General features: G+C 41.7%; 2 protein-coding genes and 1 long non-coding RNA gene across 5 annotated transcripts; 2 read left to right on the top strand and 1 right to left on the bottom strand.

The window, feature by feature from the left end:
- Positions 1–1,315: 1,315 nt before the first annotated feature.
- On the top strand, positions 1,316–3,038 carry LOC112234643 (ras-related protein Rap-2a-like). The gene has a single exon (XM_024402882.2). It carries the CDS (start codon positions 1,508–1,510, stop codon positions 2,132–2,134), a length of 627 nt encoding a protein of 208 aa, XP_024258650.2. The 5' UTR covers positions 1,316–1,507; the 3' UTR covers positions 2,135–3,038.
- Positions 3,039–5,789: 2,751 nt separating this feature from the next.
- Positions 5,790–17,093, bottom strand: LOC112234615 (phosphoribosyl pyrophosphate synthase-associated protein 1). Of its 3 annotated transcripts, none has more exons than XM_024402834.2 (11): positions 16,709–17,093; positions 16,104–16,156; positions 13,905–13,971; positions 13,326–13,498; positions 12,707–12,822; positions 12,544–12,599; positions 12,293–12,438; positions 11,242–11,286; positions 9,219–9,289; positions 8,876–9,022; positions 5,790–8,024 (listed from the first exon to the last, which is right to left on the bottom strand). In XM_024402834.2, the coding sequence occupies exons 1-11, from the start codon at positions 16,789–16,791 to the stop codon at positions 7,866–7,868; spliced, it is 1,116 nt and encodes a 371-aa protein (XP_024258602.1). In that variant the 5' UTR covers positions 16,792–17,093; the 3' UTR covers positions 5,790–7,865. The 3 variants fall into 3 exon arrangements, with proteins under 3 accessions (XP_024258602.1, XP_024258603.1, XP_024258605.1); XM_024402835.2 differs by having other exon boundaries at positions 16,104–16,153; XM_024402837.2 differs by lacking the exon at positions 11,242–11,286.
- Positions 6,260–9,128, top strand: LOC112234482. The gene is made up of 2 exons (XR_002950897.2): positions 6,260–6,381; positions 8,818–9,128. It is a non-coding gene; the product is annotated as an uncharacterized LOC112234482 (long non-coding RNA).
- Positions 17,094–17,990: the final 897 nt, after the last annotated feature.

Here is a 17,990-nt window from a genome sequence, read left to right as displayed (position 1 = left end):
TGTATATTACCCTCTGTTCCCCCCATGTCTGTGTGTGGAATTGTTTGTTTGTTACGTGTGGTTCGCATCAGGCTGGTTTGCGCCGAGAATGTGTTTGACGCGAGTGTTTTGTTTATTGTACCGTGGGCATTATCGCTGTTTTCCTTGGGCATGAATAAAGTGCGCCTGTTATCACCCATCTCTGCTCTCCTGCACCTGACTTACCTTCAACCAGTTGCGCACATCGTGACAGCTGCTTTATAAAAAAAAACGGAGCTCCTGAAGGCTCTCTCTCACACTGAGCTGAGGAATGGAGAGCAGAAGGACAAAGAAGCCTGATAACCACTTGATAACCTGGCTGTGGTAAAGAAGTAGCTGTATCCATAGATGTAGATACTGTACTAAAGAGTACATATGTGTGTCTATCAATAGCTCAAAGCACAGTATGTACTAAGGCAGAAGCCATACTCACAAAGATATTGCAATGTATCACACAATGCATCAAACATGCAAGCTCCCTTTTCAACACCTTTTGTAGGCATAAAAGCAAGTGAGCTTTTCATAAATTCATTCTGCCGTGCTCACTCAAGGTCCCAAGTGTTGTCTGAGTGGTTAATTGCTGGTCCTTTATGATCAGCATGGCATACCAATGATGTCATATAAGAAATTAACATGCAACGTGTGATATCTTAATTTGATCTCTTGTTGCAGAGAATGTGGAATGCAAACTTGTACTGTTTGAGGTTTAAAAAGGCTTACAAAAGTTTGTCATTTCCACTTAACAATTTCAAACTTGATTTGCCCTAACAAAAATGTATCAACACCTACAAAAATGGCCATTAATTATAATCATTCACATTCCCTGTTGCTGCAGGATTCATTTTCCTACTGTGAGAAACAGGTCAAATTAAGATAATACTAATATTAAGATAATCTGTACATACATATTGCATAAAAGAACAGTCAACATACATTCTATAGTACACAAACACATAGGCTGATTTAACAATCCCATACACGGAGCAGACAATTGCTTTTTTGTGTGCAAAAGGTCTTATGAAAGTATACAATCGTGGGTATACAAAAATCATCTCACTGCAAACAATGCATCCTACATACACCCGCTGGTTTGGGCTCACTCCTATCCATCACCTCCCTCCTTCGCAATCTGATTCTGTGTCATTTGCATGAGTCTTTCTGATTGGCTGCTTTGAATTCACTCAAAGAGACACTCCACTCTCCTGATTGGATGAGAGCAGGAGGGGGCATGGAATCTCTGATTGAAAAAGACCATAAATAGCGTGCACAGGCAACCAGACATACACAGATGCAACTGCCAGCTACTCTCAGTGATTTACTACTACAACCTACCACACTGTCCCTGTTCACTGAATAACTCCAGCAGCTTCTGCAGCAGAGTCCAACTTCTCCATCATCTCTAAAGGTTCAAGGAGAGTTATTTTGTAAAAATAGCAGAATTGGAAGAGAGAGAGCCAGTGTTAGAGGAAGTGTGTCAGAGGAAGTCATCATGTCTCTAGAAGTGAAGGAGAAGACTGAGGTGCGTCTGGTGTTCCTGGGGGCGGCTGGGGTGGGAAAGACGGCCCTGATCAGCCGCTTCCTCCAGGACACATTCGAACCCAAGCACCGGCGCACCGTGGAGGAACTGCACAGCAAGGAGTTCGACATCGGAGGGGCCAAGGTCACCATCCACATCATGGACACCAGCGGCAGCTACTCCTTCCCAGCCATGAGGAAGCTCTGCATTCAGAACAGCGACGCGTTCGCCCTTGTGTACGCCATCAATGACCCGGACTCCCTGGAGGTTGTCAAGAGCCTGCGAGATGAGATCCTGGCGGTCAAAGAAGACAAATTCACACCCATCGTGGTGGTCGGCAACAAGACGGACCGGCATGGCGAGAGGACGGTGTCCAGCGAAGACGTGCTGTCCACTGTGGAGCTGGACTGGAACAACAGCTTCTTGGAGACGTCTGCCAAGGAGAACAACAACGTACTGGAGGTGTTCAGGGAGCTGCTGCAACAAGCCAACCTGCCCAGCCGGCTGAGCCCCGCACTGAGACGACGCAGGGAGACCTTCCCCAAAGACGGCAACAAACGGCCCCCCATGAACAAGACCAACAGCTGTCTCATTTCCTAAGGCAGAGGGGCTGGAGGGGTCTGACAGACAGACAGGGGACAGAGAGGCTGAGGATGGGGACCCGAAGCTGGGTCAGTGTTACAGACAAACACAGTGGTGTTGAATGTGCTACTACTGCTGCTGCTATAGACCGTGCTGCTGAGTTGGAGTCTGACGGCTTCAATTCCCTGTAAGCCTCCTCATCTAACCATCCTAAGTATCTCCACCACACCATTTCCACTGAAGTAGAGGAAAGGAACACTGACTGTTAAAGGGGAAGCAGAACTAATGACGTCACACAGGTGCGGGACATTGATAAAGCTGAAACTAAATGAAAAAAGTGCACTGAATGTCCTGAATGTGGTGGTGTCATTGTTAAAAATATACTGTGACAGTGCAAAAGTGGCAATGAGCTTACTTTGTCAAGTTTTCAATCTATGTCCTACTATGTTACTGTTGTGTTTGCCTTTTGTAAGTGTCGACGGTGTTCACTTGCAATAACTGTGACGATAGACAGTTGTGACTAATTGGGAAAAGGCTGAATTTGGACAATGTGTCATGAGAGCTTTTTTATTCATCAAGTGAAGTTTCTTTGCGATAAATCTTTAGTTTGCTTGTCATGGCAACAAAGCATAGTTTGTTCTGAATCAACTCTGGTTGCGTTCCTCATTCTATAATACCAATTTGTTGTTTGGCAATATTCATATGCACTTAGGAGTTATTTTGCACAGATATCATTATTTATTAAACAATGTACAAAATGTGTTCAAATATAAATTGAGTGTATTGTTTTTCTATTAATATTTGAAGTACATGTTGATGATTAAATCATGTTTATTCACCAAAACAGTATAACAAATACATTATGGCTTTATTACTTGTTGTATATATATATTGTCTATTCATGATAAATAAAATATTATTAGATATCAAAGTATTAGTCATGGTCATTTTCGGTGGACTCATTTTGGCAGGTGCTTACTGGAAAAGAAAGTGCAATAAACTAATGGCCAAGTAATAACACATCTGGCATGAGGTGTGACAAGGACTTATTTATCATGCAAACATCAAATCTCTTTACCCAAGTCAAAACTCAACAAGCCAGAGACTGTATAACAGACTAGCCAGAGATGATATTTAGAACAACTTACAAAGCAATACCCCAAAAAATCTGTCCATTTCCAGTATGATTGCAACAGAGACCTGGCCAAGCTCTGGAATAAATAAAAAGAACACAAACAAGCATACAATCAACAAGACACAAATGTGGTTATGCTGACAAAATCAGCTTCAGTACCAGGGGTGCAGAATCATCCCAAAACATCATACCAGTATCACAAATCCACTTCCTCAAAAATCATCAACAAGTGATACCTCTTCAAGCATCTTCACCATCCTACCCATGCTAGATTACGGAGACGCAATTTGTAGATCAGCAGGTAAGGGTGAAATCGAGTGGCTAGATGTTCTTTACCATTCGGCTATGAGATTTGCCACCAATGCTCCTTATAGGACACATCACCACACTCTATACTCATCTGTAAACTGGTCATCTCTGTATACCAGTCACAAGACCCATTGGTTGATGCTTATTTATAAAACCCTGTTAGGCCTCACTCTCCCCTATCTGAGATACCTACTGCAGCCCTCATCCTCCACATACAACACCAGTTCTGCCAGTCACATTCTGTTAAAGGTTCCCAAAGCACACACATCCCTGGGTCGCTCCTCTTTTCAGTTTGCTGCAGCTAGTGACTGGAACGAGCTGCAAAAACCACTCAAACTGGACAGTTTTATCCCCATCTCTTCATTCAAAGACTCAATCATGGACACTCTTACTGACAGTTGTGGCTGCTTTGCGTGATGTATTGTTGTCTCTACCTTCTTGCTCCTTGTGCTGTTGTCTGTGTCCAATAATGGTTGTACCTTGTTTTGTGCTGCTGCCATGTTGTGTTGCTACCATGATGTTGTCGTCATGTTGTGTTGCTACCATGCTATGTTGTCTTAGGACTCTCTTTATGTAGTGTCTCTTGTCGTGATGTGTGTTTGGTCCTATATTATATTTTTTATCCCAGCCCCTGTCCCCGCAGGAGGCCTTTTGGTAGGCCATCATTGTAAATAAGAATGTATCCTTAACTGACATGCCTAGCTAAATAAAATGTTAAAATGTTACAGTAAGTTGTCTCACATCACCCTCTAGTGGTAGGCCTATATGTTTTTGACATTGCTTGTCTGTCACACAACGCACCTTGAAATCTATGGGGAAACCTGTTAGTAAATACAAAACCCAGCCAGAGCAGAAATAAAATACTAGGGAACCTCTCACTGTGCCAGACAAAACACCATTGTTTGTGCTGCTTGGCAGGATGTCAACTTGTTCCTCCAATGCCCAGATCATTGACATGGCTAGTAACAGAAACCATTCTGCAGGGAATCATGTCTAGGTTCAATATGAAAAGAGTGTGAAATTCACACATAAGGATCTACTTTCCTGATCAATGCATCGTTAACCTGACACTGCCACAAATAATGTCAGTTATATAATATGGTTGCATAGACATTTCAGATTTAGCATATGACTTCCTGTAGCGATCTGTATCAACAATTACCTGCAGATAATGTTTCCATAGTAACAATCAGAATCCAGTATAAGTGTACTTAATTAAAGTTAAGACTGTAACAACTGTGCTCTAGTGATAATTCTAATATATAGTACTGTGCACACACATGCACACAGAAATATGTTTCCCCTTTCCAGCCACACACAGAGACATGGTGCATTGTTTCCCTCTGCCCAGACGAGGAAGTGAACTATGATCTGTGACACTCTAGTTCCTCTTTGGGTCCTGTTTAAACACACAGTTGTCAAAGCACCACCTGGTTCACACTCACCAACGCGCACCGACAGAGACCCACACTCAGGTGCGTACCACTCTCTCCGGGGTTGGAAGGGCTTCCGTTTACCATCTTTCAAAACTTAAAGAAGAATGTACAATTTATGTTATAGGCGATGGTCTAACTTACAGCTCCTAAATATTATGCATGAAAATTATTTTCTGTGATCCATACGGCCAACATCAGAAGTCAGCACTTCTAGTTAAAAGATATTCTGTTACTAGTCTATAATGTCTTTATTATACCTTTTTACAGTTTTTAGGAGTGGTGGTGAAGAATTTTAGCATGCGCATCCTTACCAATGCCTCCACTGCAAGGGATAAAAGTTTTCTAGTCCGTCTCTGCCCCTCGACTTGGTCAAAGCTCCTCAGTGATGAGTAGAAACCTGAGAAGTTTGGAACAAGTAAAGGGTCCCTGACTTCATCTGAAGAAGTTGTCTCACTGTACTGTCCACTCACTGCATTAGGTAGCTATACTACAACAACACAAACCAGAAGTAATGTTCTCTGATCAAAGCGTAGATAAAACTCAATGGTATTTTCCCCTGATCAAGTATAACAACTGACAATATTGGGATTGTACGATGGTCAAATAATTGTGTAACTACAAATCAATAGTTCTGGGATCTGATGACCTGAATAATGTGAAGGGTTCATTTTAACAGAAGAGTAAATTGATTGTTAAGACTAGAGATAAATTTTATTCTGGAGAATTGTAGTAACTGGTTACATTTTTAAACACATAACAATTTTGTTCACCAATAAAAAGTCTGGCAAAAACAAACGAAGCCAAAGGTTTATTTTAACTTACAAAAAATTGGATGCAGACACCAATTATTCGATTAAATCATAAACTCACAAATAGGCTACATCAAGATCAGACAATGAGAGTGAAGTAACAAATCAATGTACTATCGGAAGACATGGATATGAGTTGGCATAGCAACAGCTATTTCTCTCCAAGGACCTTTTTACTCATGTCTGTACCACACACAGGTATAGTTAGCGGTTACAATTAGCACATCCTACAGGATAACAAAGGAACGAATGTCAACAACAAAAGTAACAAAGAATGGTAAAGAGAAAGTTCTGCCGAACGGAATGCAACACATTTACATTTGCAGACTTTGCTGTACCAGAGACATAGGCACAAGCATTAAGAGCGGTTTTTCTTCACATACATTATGCATTTGCCTCAGAAACATATCTCCCTGAGCTTAAAGCTCCAACAGAGGGTTCAGACATGACTTCCCTTGAACATCAGTTTGACTATTATTCCACATCTTTTCATAGGGGACAGTAAATGGCATCCATCATGACAGATCTCAGTACTCCTGATCAGCAAGTTGACACCACAATTCCATACATCATACGGTAAAGGGTCACGATTACAATTTCTATATTCAAAACCATGACCTCAGCATGGACACATAATGCATATGTTGTCAGTCATTCTGAATGCCGATGAGAAGCAACAAGACTATATAGGAAAGTCTACTTCAAAGTCAGGATGTCATATCCCCCTTTAATATAAAAGGTTATATCCATTCAGATATCCAGCTGATGTTATAGTTTGCCCAACGATCTGTGGCAATCATGACATTTGTTAGTTACACAGAGAACAGTTGACTGACTAGACCAATACAGTAACAATGACTAGGACAGTGTTTGGGATTCAAACATGGTGGGTCAAAATGTCCTAATCTGTGGCCTAATGTGTGGTGGTAGACAATACATGTGGTCTTATTAGATGTATTTGGTGAGTCAGCCTGAATTCACGAGGCTTAGGTGTCACACAGAACTGGTTAGGAGCTGCTGTTCTAGGGTTCCTTTAGCTTTGTTCTCAGTAGGTTTTGCATTAACACACATGCATCTAAATGCAAAGCAGTCACAGTGCTCGGTAGGCCTGGAGGGCCAGTGGTGTGGGGGGAAATGATTCAAGCAATAAGTGATGTTATTGGGGAGATACTTAAAAAGAGTGAAATAGGGTCAACCTCCTTCATAACGGAGAACTGAAGAAAAGCCATCATTAGATATGTTGACAGTGGCTAGACCAGGGGTGAGCAATCATTTTGGCTCGAGGGCCACATCGGGATTTCAACATTTATCAGAAGGCGGCACAGATTTTTCCCAAAAGCAATTTGTGGGCCAAAAAAAGGGCAGTTGTTTGAAAAAAATATCGGTCCATTATAATATCTACATATTTTCTATCTAGCTTCAGACGCTCAAGAGTGGCCTGGAGTTTTTTGACCCAAATTAATTTCCACCCCCCCCCCAAAATACATATATATTTTTTCCCACCCCTGGGTTAGACAAGGAAAGCTAGTTTTCATCATAACACTCACTCTACACCTTCTACTCAGGTGGGAAAAACAGTGAACAGTGAACCAACAAAATAACAAATCCCTTCATATCTTGAAGCATGGAGGAATTAAAAAATACATGAAACTACCATGGAGGTGAGGTACAGTAATTCATGCATTGCTGGTTTGCCAGACCTTAGCATAGTAAGGCAAAAAAAAACACAAAAGACCTGACAACAAATACGCACGTTAAATCAGACTTTTAGTATTGCTTAACTTTTTGTTTCTTTTATCACTTTTATTGAGCAACTCCATGTTATGTTTCGGGCACTAAAAGCTGATGAAAATACATTTTATTGGTTTGTAAGAGGGGATATGATGACGGTACTCCCCCTCGTCCTAGTCATCTGAACAAGGCTGTGTGTGAAGGTGCAGACAACAGGGACAGTATGCACTTCTAGCACTGTGGAGAGAGGAGGGGACCATAGCATGTATACCACCAGCCTTCCTCCGAACACCTCACCTCCAGCACAGACTCAACCCTATGTCTCTGGCCTAGTCGTCCACCGTGATGTTGCGGAATAGGTAGGCCATGGACTCCCCATTGTGGATGCGTCGGATGGCCTCGGCCAGGATCATACTGACGTCCACTGTCTTGATCTTGGGACACTGGAGCTTCTGTACCTCGTGAGGGACGGTGTTAGTCACCACCACCTGGGGGGCAGACAGACAGGGAACAGAGGAGGAAATTCCATAATGAAGGTTGGCCGTGTGCAGTAGATCACCTGCTGGGTGTCCACGAACAGTGTTGATATTACATGTAGAATCGCTTGGCGATAGGACGGCCGGGCCACCCGCTGCTTTCAACCGTTCGTCGGCGTGGTCTATTTTGTCTCATTCCAAGATTTTTTTTTTTTACCTTTATTTTACTAGGCAAGTCAGTTAAGAACAAATTCTTATTTTCAATGACGGCCTAGGAACAGTGGGTTAACTGCCTGTTCAGGGGCAGAACAACAGATTTGTACCTTGTCAGCTCGGGGATTCGAACTTGCAACCTTTTGGTTACTAGTCCAACGCTCTAACCACTGTTAGAGATGAACTGTGCCTGACTACTGTATCTTATAACAGCCTTTATACAGGCGATGAAACATCCTACGAATCAAGTTGCAACACCTTGGACACAGGTGGTACATAGAAAGTGTTGGCACTGCCTTTCTGTTGTAAAGTGATTGAAAAGCTTTTAGGATGAGGAACTGAGCACTTCCCCATTCAAGATGTAGTGATAAATTCAGAACACAGGGTTACAGATGTAGGATCTTAATTTGATCACCCTGTTGCAGGAAATGTAATGCAGGAAATCTAAAACTTGTAGTGTATTTGAAGTTTAAAAAGGTTTCTGAAGTTTGTCATTTCCACTTGATTTTCCCTCATGAAACATGTATCAACCCCTACAAAAACATCTATTAATTACAATCCACATAATAATTCACATTTCCTGTTGCTGCAGGATTATTTTCCTGCTGTAGCAGACTGTCTGAAATGAAGATCCTACATCTGTATCTCACCTCGTCGATGGCGGACTCCTCAATAAGACGGGGGGCATCGGCAGACAGCAGCCCATGTGTAGCCATGATGTAGATCTTATAAGCTCCTCTCTCCTTCAGAATCTCAGCTGCCGCCACAAAGTCCTCCACGTCGTCAATGATGTCATCCTGGGAAAGAACGGCAACCACGGGATTGGAAATGATGTACGCCTGTAGTTCCTTCATCCATAATCTAAGGCTGTCATATTCTGTTATTAAATACAATGTGGCAAAATGTTGCAAATTCATTTCAAGTGGCTCATTATAGCACAGGCCTTCCAGGACAAAACCACAAATGGCCCAAACAAATGGGCACATTTCTTACAACAATGATGGCGATTCTTCCACCGACATCTCCTACAACAGTGATTGGGGGCTTCTCCTTGGCCATCATTACTGAAAAGGAAGAATGAACTGGTCACTGCTAGTCATTACATACAGTATCCAAAGGCATAAACAGTAAAACTAGTGAGGATACATCTCAGCGTAGATTGGGTAAAATTGGGTAAAATCACTGGTATGATGATGTATTCTTCAATTAATAGTTGATGTTCCATGCAATTCTTCCCCCCCTTCTGGGTAACTGACTAACATTCTCACTTCAAAATTAGATGTAATTGGGAAATTAGACACATTTTGTCAATTGTCCCAATTAAACCCTTATAGATTTAAATGGAATGCCAAACTCATTCCAGCACAAGGATAATCAAAATGACAGGCTTTTTGCCCAGCATACCCAATCAGATGCTGATATTACATTTCCTCCACAACACACTGTCTGCTCAGAGCTCAGTGCAGACATTTGGCAACAGTTTGCATATAGCAATATGCACAACCTAATCTTGTCGTTAATCCATCAAAAACGATAGAGGCAGACAAGCACTGATGAGGTAATCACACGCTTACTAATGTTCCAGGTTTGTCTTAATGAACACCACTGTTGTCAGTCAATGGGGGAAGCGCACAATCAGCGGATGGACAATCAGCCAGCCAGAGTGGGGAAGCTGATTGTGGGAGTGGAAGCTAGAGATGAGCAGGGAACACAGGTTCATGCCAGGAACACATTCCTTCCTGGAACACATGCCTTCCTTACAGGGGACCACACACAAGCAATAATAAGCACTGAAACATTTCAGCTTTTCAAAATGCATCAATATCGCCACTAGGTCTTAAAACCTTCTGTAGTCTTAAAGAGGTACTACCTAGAATGATTTCAGGTAGAATATAGAAATTAATCAAAACTATCTCGTAAAAACTATAGTTAGGCCTACACATATGTTAGAGATAAACTTGTCTTGGATATATGTGAGGCAAGAGTTGAAAAGCCTGAAGATCTCAGCAATCCTCTCAATGAAGCTAGAAGCCAGCATTGCTGAGCTAAGGAATACATATGCTATAATACAACTAATATGTGATAGTCATGGTCTGAGGTTATAAGCAGGTTTCATATTCACACCCAAACCAGTAGATGTGTTGTTATTGACATGTAGGGTCCACGTTTAGGATTTATAGTTATTTAAATGTGGGAAGTCCCAAGGTGTGTGACACAGCAGCCCACTGGTTTGTATGGGCAGCAGGGAAGAGGGTGAACACAACATAACCCTGACCTGACCTACTGTGGTGTACTGTACTGTGTGTTCAGCAGCACACACAAGAACATGTTGCCACCCACCCAAAAATCTGGATCTTTGCTTTAGATTCTGAAAAAAAGGATTATCTTGTTTCCTCTTCCTATCATGATGTATTAGGCCCACATATCAAAGGCATGCTTAATTAGTATTCAAAACATGCATTTCTGAAGGCCAGGTGTTAATCAGACTCCTTCGGGCGAGGCTTCAATAGGGAAGCATGATGTGTTGATTGGCAAGATGAGTCCGGATGAAAATAAAAACATGAATCTGGGAGAAATGGTTCCATTTGTCAGATGATTGAAGAGAGTCTCACAAAGCAACTAACGGAGGGCTTTCAGGCCATCTTGCAGAACAGTCTGAAGTCTCTGCCTCGGACACTGGCACACTGCTGGAGACCTAACTGTGGATCAAGGAAGACATTGATCCATTCCTGATGAGGATCTCATCTACAGTATGCAGTGAGGGTACATAGGCATCAGTACACCCACTATGGATCAGTAGCGCTGGACCACATCAACTAACTGATCCAGATCATTTGTAATTGGTCCATTGATTGTCTTTGTTATGCTTTCCTCAATCACAACTGAGGACCTTGCACTTAAGACTGTTTGTTGGCAAGATGATTCGAAAACCCTTGATCACTACATGCACGCATTTAGGAACCATTTGGAGAGGATCCATTTGGTGGTCAAAAGGGAATTAAGTTTACGGTCGTACTTGGGAGCTCTATGCCTGGGAACGGAGCTTGTTGTTTGCTGCCAGCTATTATCAACAAATAAACACCACGTTAACACACATCCACAGAGACTGGACATAACAGACTACGAAGACATGAAGCCAGGACTGGGAAAATCCTCTTACATGAAGCAAAATCTTTAAAGCTAACCCGTGAAGAATCCAAAACCATTCCTCTCAGCTTTTTCATTCAAGAAATGTGTAGGACAGTTTGCAACTGACCCAGGCTTACAATAAGAGGATTTTTAAAGTCAAGGATAATAAATTAAGTAAATAATACAAATATTATTACAAACACTAAAGCTGAAGGGGGACACAGCCAGTTGGCATAATAAATACTCTGGAGTCATTTGCCAATGACACAAAGCCCAGACAGAAAGTCTGACCATGTTGTCAGACCTGACTGTTTTAACAGCCTTACCGCAAATGTACTGAGAAAATGAGACATATCCAATATCAAGTTAGTGTCATTCTCTCAAAATGAAAAACAAAATGTACGTTCTCTTATTCAAAATGTAATTTTTAAACATGCAAACCATTCTAAAATGATTATGGTACGAATGCCTTTACATTTTAGGGAGGCTAAGGTCGCAACATTAGTAGAGGCAGTGTATGTGTGGAATTAGAACGTGCAGTAAATAGGCTACACAATTCAAGATCCTTAAAAAATTATGTCAGGTGTTGAAATGGTTATAGCAGAATCATCACTTATGAAGCAGTTAGTGCTGCAATTAAATCCATATGATGAGGATTGTGCAATGGATATTTTGGGGGTTTGAAATAATTATTCAAATAATTCAGAGACTTGAACATTTCACACTACACTTAACATATTTTTGGATGCAACCATTGACGAGTACAGGCATCTATGCATCCATCTATATCTTACAGACACAGCCTGACCAACACTAAAGAATTGGGGAAGCTACAGACAAAGATACAGCTTCAATTTGATCTGATGGCAGACTTACTACAACTACACCTGGCTAGTTACCAAGCTATAAGCTATATAGGGCTTCTAGAGAGGTCTTACAAGGCAACTCCAGCCCAGGGTGTCCTGAGGTGTTACGGACACAGGGGGGAGAGTGTCGTCCATCCGCCATGTCAGACTCTGAACACTGAGCCTCGCCATGCATCACTGCCAGGCCCAAACGCAGTCGCTCTGCATAGGACTGAGCTCTGAAAGACAACAGCAAGAAAACACCGGAGAAATGCAGACATCCTTTTACATTATGTACATTAGATGATCACACTCCAGGCCTCCATAACTAAATAATATGTTACCTCTTAGCAGCAGACGGTGACTTTGCAACAATAATGGCGTTTCTGTAATCTGGGACCTGAAGGGAAGTGAGAGGAGCCCACATTTGACATTGAATAGGCTGCTGTGTGTAGTTTACTAACTTTACTACCAGGCATGGCACATGAGCTACAGTGAGATGGTTACCTCCTCCTGAATGTACTGAAGCAGGAAGGGGGAGGCACGCAGGTTGTCCACTGGAAAACTGAAGAAGCCCTGAATCTCCTTCTGATGTAAGTCCATGGTGATGATGTGAGTTAAACCTGGAAGGAGAAAGAGAGAGGATGAGAAAAGAGACTGAAGAAACAGCAGACTGCTTTTAAGAGAGGGTGCAGAATGAGAAATCAGCCACAGAGGCAAGTTTAGAGGGAAATGTAAAACATTTTCCACTTCAAATTCTTCTCCAGCACAACCCCAACATCAACACATGTGAAAATGGCACGTTTCTGTTTTGTAGTAAAAAATATAGGTGGATAAGTGCTTCCAATGACATCATCAACCAATTAGTGGACAATTAGAAGTCAATCCCTACTCATTATTGGTTAAAATCACATGATTCACACCGCTGACGTCATTGGAAACACTTATCCTCCTCTATATTCTTTTCCACAAAACAAAAAAACGTGCCATTTTCACATATGTTGATGTTGGGGTGGGGCTGCTTACAAATATGATGTTGAAATATGTCGACATTTTCCTTTAACACAGATGGTAAAGGGCAATGTAAACAGTAAACTGTTAACACTTGCAAACAGGCTGTAATTACCTGCTTTGGCTAGCATGGAAGCCAGCAGCTTGCACACTATGGAACCCCTTTTTCTCATCTTACACTGCTTGCTGTAGGGGAAATAGGGAATGACCCCAATTATGTTCTTTGCACAGGAGGTCTTAAGGGCGTAGGCCATGACCAGCAGCTCCATGATGGCCGTGTTGACATCTCTGGTTAAAACAAGGGAAAAGTGTCAATAACAAATAATGGTCACATTTATGGTGCGGTCAGTGCAAACTCATGCTGAGCAACTCTCCAGCAGAGGGCAACAGCATATGCTCAGTACAGCTTGTGCACGCCAAGTCAGATGACAGATAAGAGGATGGCTATTAATAATACTGGTAGCTATTCATATTATGGTAGATGAGCTTGTTCCTGATTTATAGTGTGTCAATCAAACAGGTTTGAATATGGGTAATGCAACCTAACACGTGATATGACTGTGTGAATACCCCTCCTACAACATAGATTGATATGCATAGTCCTAAAGGCTGCACCACATTACACACACAGTATAGGTGTGTGTGTGTCCTAGAACAGAAGTGTGGAGGAGATGACATATTTCAGTCTACTAACCTGGGTATGGTCTGGATGATGAAGATAGTTTGGCCGCGAACAGATTCCTTCACGTCTACTCTGGTCTCTATCAAGGGTCACATAAAGTTGAATCAACAGCAAGTGTGGGTAAAATGCTAACTTTACACTTACAGCTCCCCAAATGTGCCTAGACTTGTTTATGTCAACTAGGGCATAACACTCAGTTCAGGCATAATTATCAAGCCATTGTAAATACTCATCTGTAACATGTCATGTTTTCCAAAAGAGAAAAATGCTTTGTATCAGGCCAAACAAATAAGTTGTCCTTTGTATTAGCAGAGTAGGCAGAGTGACTGGGTTTCAACTAGGAGTTGGAACTGATTCAGGGAACAGAACCATTTTTTTTTTTTGAGGAACAGAATCGGGAACGAACGTGATCTATACTGTTCCGGAACAGAACAGTTATTTTAAAAGTATGGGAACCGGTTAATAACATAATTTTATGTTCCAGGCCTTTTTTCCCCAGTCACACAAAAAAATGCAACAAAGTGCCTATGCAAATCCCTTCCTCTCTCGCTCTCAATTTCAGTACCATCTCGCACCCTACACTGTCCAATCCATGCCCCCTACACTGTCCAATCCATGTAAATAGCTATCCGCACTAATTGGTGGTGATTTAATTTCAAACTAAATGTTTAAAAAAACATCTTCAATTTTAGAGGTTTAAAAAGGAACGATATAAAATGTTTTTGTGGGTTAGAAACGGTTCAAAAAATTAATTTTGCTGTTGGAACAGTGCAACAGAGCGAAAAATAAAATGGATGGTTCTGTACATTCCCCCCCCCCATCTACACACAATATCCCGTAATGACAAAGTTTTTAAAAGTTTACAAATTTGTGCAAATTTATTACAAATAAAAAACTGAAATATTACATTTACATAAGTATTGAGCCCCTTTACTGAGTAATTTATTGAAGCACCTTTGGCAGCAATTACATCCCTGAGTCTTCTTGGGTATGACGCGACAAGCATGGCACACCTGTATTTGGGCAGTTTCTCCCATTCTTCTCTGCAGGTCCTCTCAAGTTCTGTCAGGTTGGATGGGGAACGTTGCTACACAGCTACTTTCAGGTCTCTCCAGAGATGTTTGATCAAGTTCAAGTCTAGGCTGTGCCACTCAAGGACACTTGTCCCGAAGCCCCTCCTGCGTTGTATTGGCTTTGTGCTATGGGTCGTTGTTCTGTTGGAAGGTGAACCTTCACCCCTGTGGTTCCAGGTTTCCTCCAGACGTGACGCTTGGAATACAGGCCAAAGAGTTCAATCTTGGTTTCATCAGACCAGAGAATCTTGTTTCTCATGGTCTGAGAGTCTTTAGGTGCCTTTCGGCAAACTCCAAGCAGGCTGTCATGTGCCTTTTACTGAGTGGCTTCCGTCTGGCCACTCTACCATAAAGGCCTGATTGGTGGAGTGCTGCAGAGATGGTTGTCCTTCTGGAAGGTTATCCCATCTCCACAGAGGAACTCTGGTGTTCTGTCAGAGTGACCATCGGGTTCTTGGTCACCGCCCTGACCAAGGCCCTTCAACCCGATTGCTCAGTTTGGCTGGGTGGCCAGCTCTATGTAAAGTCTTAGTGGTTCCAAACTTCTTCCATTTAAGAATGATGGAGGCCACTGTGTTCTTGGGGACCTTCAATGCTGCAGAAATGTTTTGGTACCCTTCCCCAGATCTGTACCTCGACACAATCCTGTCTCGGAGCTATACGACAATTCCTTCGACCTCATGGCTTGGTTTTTGCTCTGACATACACTGTCAACTGTGGGACCTTATATAGACAGGTGTATGCCATTCCATGTCTAATCAACTGAATTTACTACAGGTGGACTCCCATCAAGTTTTAGAAACATTTGAGTCTCATAGCAAAGGGTCTGAATACTTATGTAAATAAGTGATTTCATTTTCAAAATTGTAATACAGTTACAAACGTTTCTAAAAACCTGTTTTTGCTTTGTCATTATGGGATATTGTGTGAAGATTGATGAGTTTGTTTTTAAAAAAAATCAATTTTAGAATATTGGCTGTAACGTAACAAAGTGAAGGGGTATGAATACTTTCCGAATGCACTGTATACCAGTAGAGGCTGCTGAGAGGAGGATGGCTCATGTTATTGTTCCACTTATTATGAGCTGTCCTCCCCTCAGCAGCCTCCCCTGTTATATACATAATTAGTTTCAACTCACCTCTATTAGACTCTTGATAGACCACCGACTTGCCCAATTCAACTCCTAGTCTTCTGAAAAAACACACCAGACAAATCAGTACAAGAGGTATGACACTGTGATGTGTCTTATTCAGACAGGACAGAGGCCATGCATGGAAACTGATCCCACTCTGACTAACCCTGCTGTACCTCTATCATTTGAAACCCAAGCAAACCAGCAACATGTTGTAATGTGTCACATTGTACTTCAGAGACAGTGGGCCCACTACCTTGCATATCTAGACATGGGAAGAGTTCAGCTAGATCACAGCCACTCGCTCCCTGTTTCAATGTCACTAACGTTAATAAGAGACAGTTCCCAGTTTCACACAGCCGAGACACCCACCATTGTCTCACATTAAATCAGTTCCCTTAAGCCTCTGAATGTCATTGTCAACATCTAGCAAATGACCAACTCATAAACCCAATAGATTAACGACAGTCAGCAAGACCCTTGGCTAAATTCAAATGACTTCATCTGTGGCCATGCACCTGCAAACACCAGCATACACATTTTAGCAACATTATCTGGTTATCTATCTATCATAACACATACATTTGGCTAGAACAATAAAATATACATACTCGGTTATCTTCTTGGCTAGTTCTGTACATGCTGCAGTAGAATTGGCAGAGAAGACCCGATAACCACTTTTTGCGACATTCATTCTGGCAGCTGGTTAGCTAGCACCTGTGTAACCCGCTAGCTAACGTTACCACACTTGCAGCTTGCTAGCAAGCTAAGCTAACTGTTAGGTAGTCATACGAAGAAAGATACAAAAACGTGCGAGGTTGATGTTAAAATGCACTTTGTTATTTTTAGACCTTATTAAATCCAGTATAAATATAATCTCCCAAGATAGTTATGCTCGTTGAGTGAAATAAATTGCTTGCGGCTAGCTCCTCTTTAGGTTGTTGTCTGTCTGTCTAGCTGGCTGTGCAAGAGATGAACAACACCAACAACAAAAAATCATCCTGAACCGAATCAAAATACCAATCTGGGGAAAGTATTTTTTATTTATTTGACAGACCTGTTATTAGTTGAGTTAGTAATGTTATGTATTTTTAATTGGAAACGGGAGTGTTTTTTAATAAATTAGTTATATAGATTCCTGCACTGGGAGTCAAGTAGCCCAAAGGCCGGCAGACAGCGATATTGAGTCGTTTCATTTCACCGTCCATCTTATTCTATTGTTGTATTTTATTTAACCAGGCAAGTCAGTTAAGAACAGAGTATTATTTAGAATGATGGCCCACCCCAGCCAAACCCAGATGACACTGGGCCAATTGTGCACCACCCTATGGGACTCCCAATCACAGCCATATGTGATACAGCCTGGATTTGAACCAGGGAATGGAGTAGGATTTGAACCATGTAGGAGTGACACCTCTTACACTGACATGCAGCCCTTAGACTGCGCCACTGGGCTGGCTTTATGAGATGTGAATGAGAGGGTTGTAAGAATCATGACTCTTTGGAGTTTTTAGTTCATCATTTGCTGGTCCTGGTCCTGCGTGCTCTGGGCATTACTTACTCAAATGAACGAAATTAGTCAAAATATTTGTTATTTTGACTGAATGAGTCGAAAAGATCAGTCAGGAGCTTGCAGAGATTTGTAGTCTTGCATGATGTCTACTTTGATGCTAATTAGCTTTTTCGATTACATGAGAATAAATAGAGGCGAATATTTTGCTAAAACTCTGAGAGAGATTTACATGGTTATCAAAACATCATGCCAATGTAAGCCTACATGAAACACAGCCCTTATTTAAATTGTTTCTAAAATCCCCTATGGAAAAAACGTATAGTGTAAAAATGATTGGAACCATTTCCCTGTTGGATCACTACGTTCTATTTGTATTATGA

This window comes from Oncorhynchus tshawytscha, linkage group LG27, assembly GCF_018296145.1.
Source record: "Oncorhynchus tshawytscha isolate Ot180627B linkage group LG27, Otsh_v2.0, whole genome shotgun sequence".
NCBI lineage: Eukaryota > Metazoa > Chordata > Actinopteri > Salmoniformes > Salmonidae > Oncorhynchus > Oncorhynchus tshawytscha.
The sequence above is the reverse complement of the archived record's forward strand: the minus strand, read 5'-3'. Positions and strand labels throughout refer to the sequence as shown.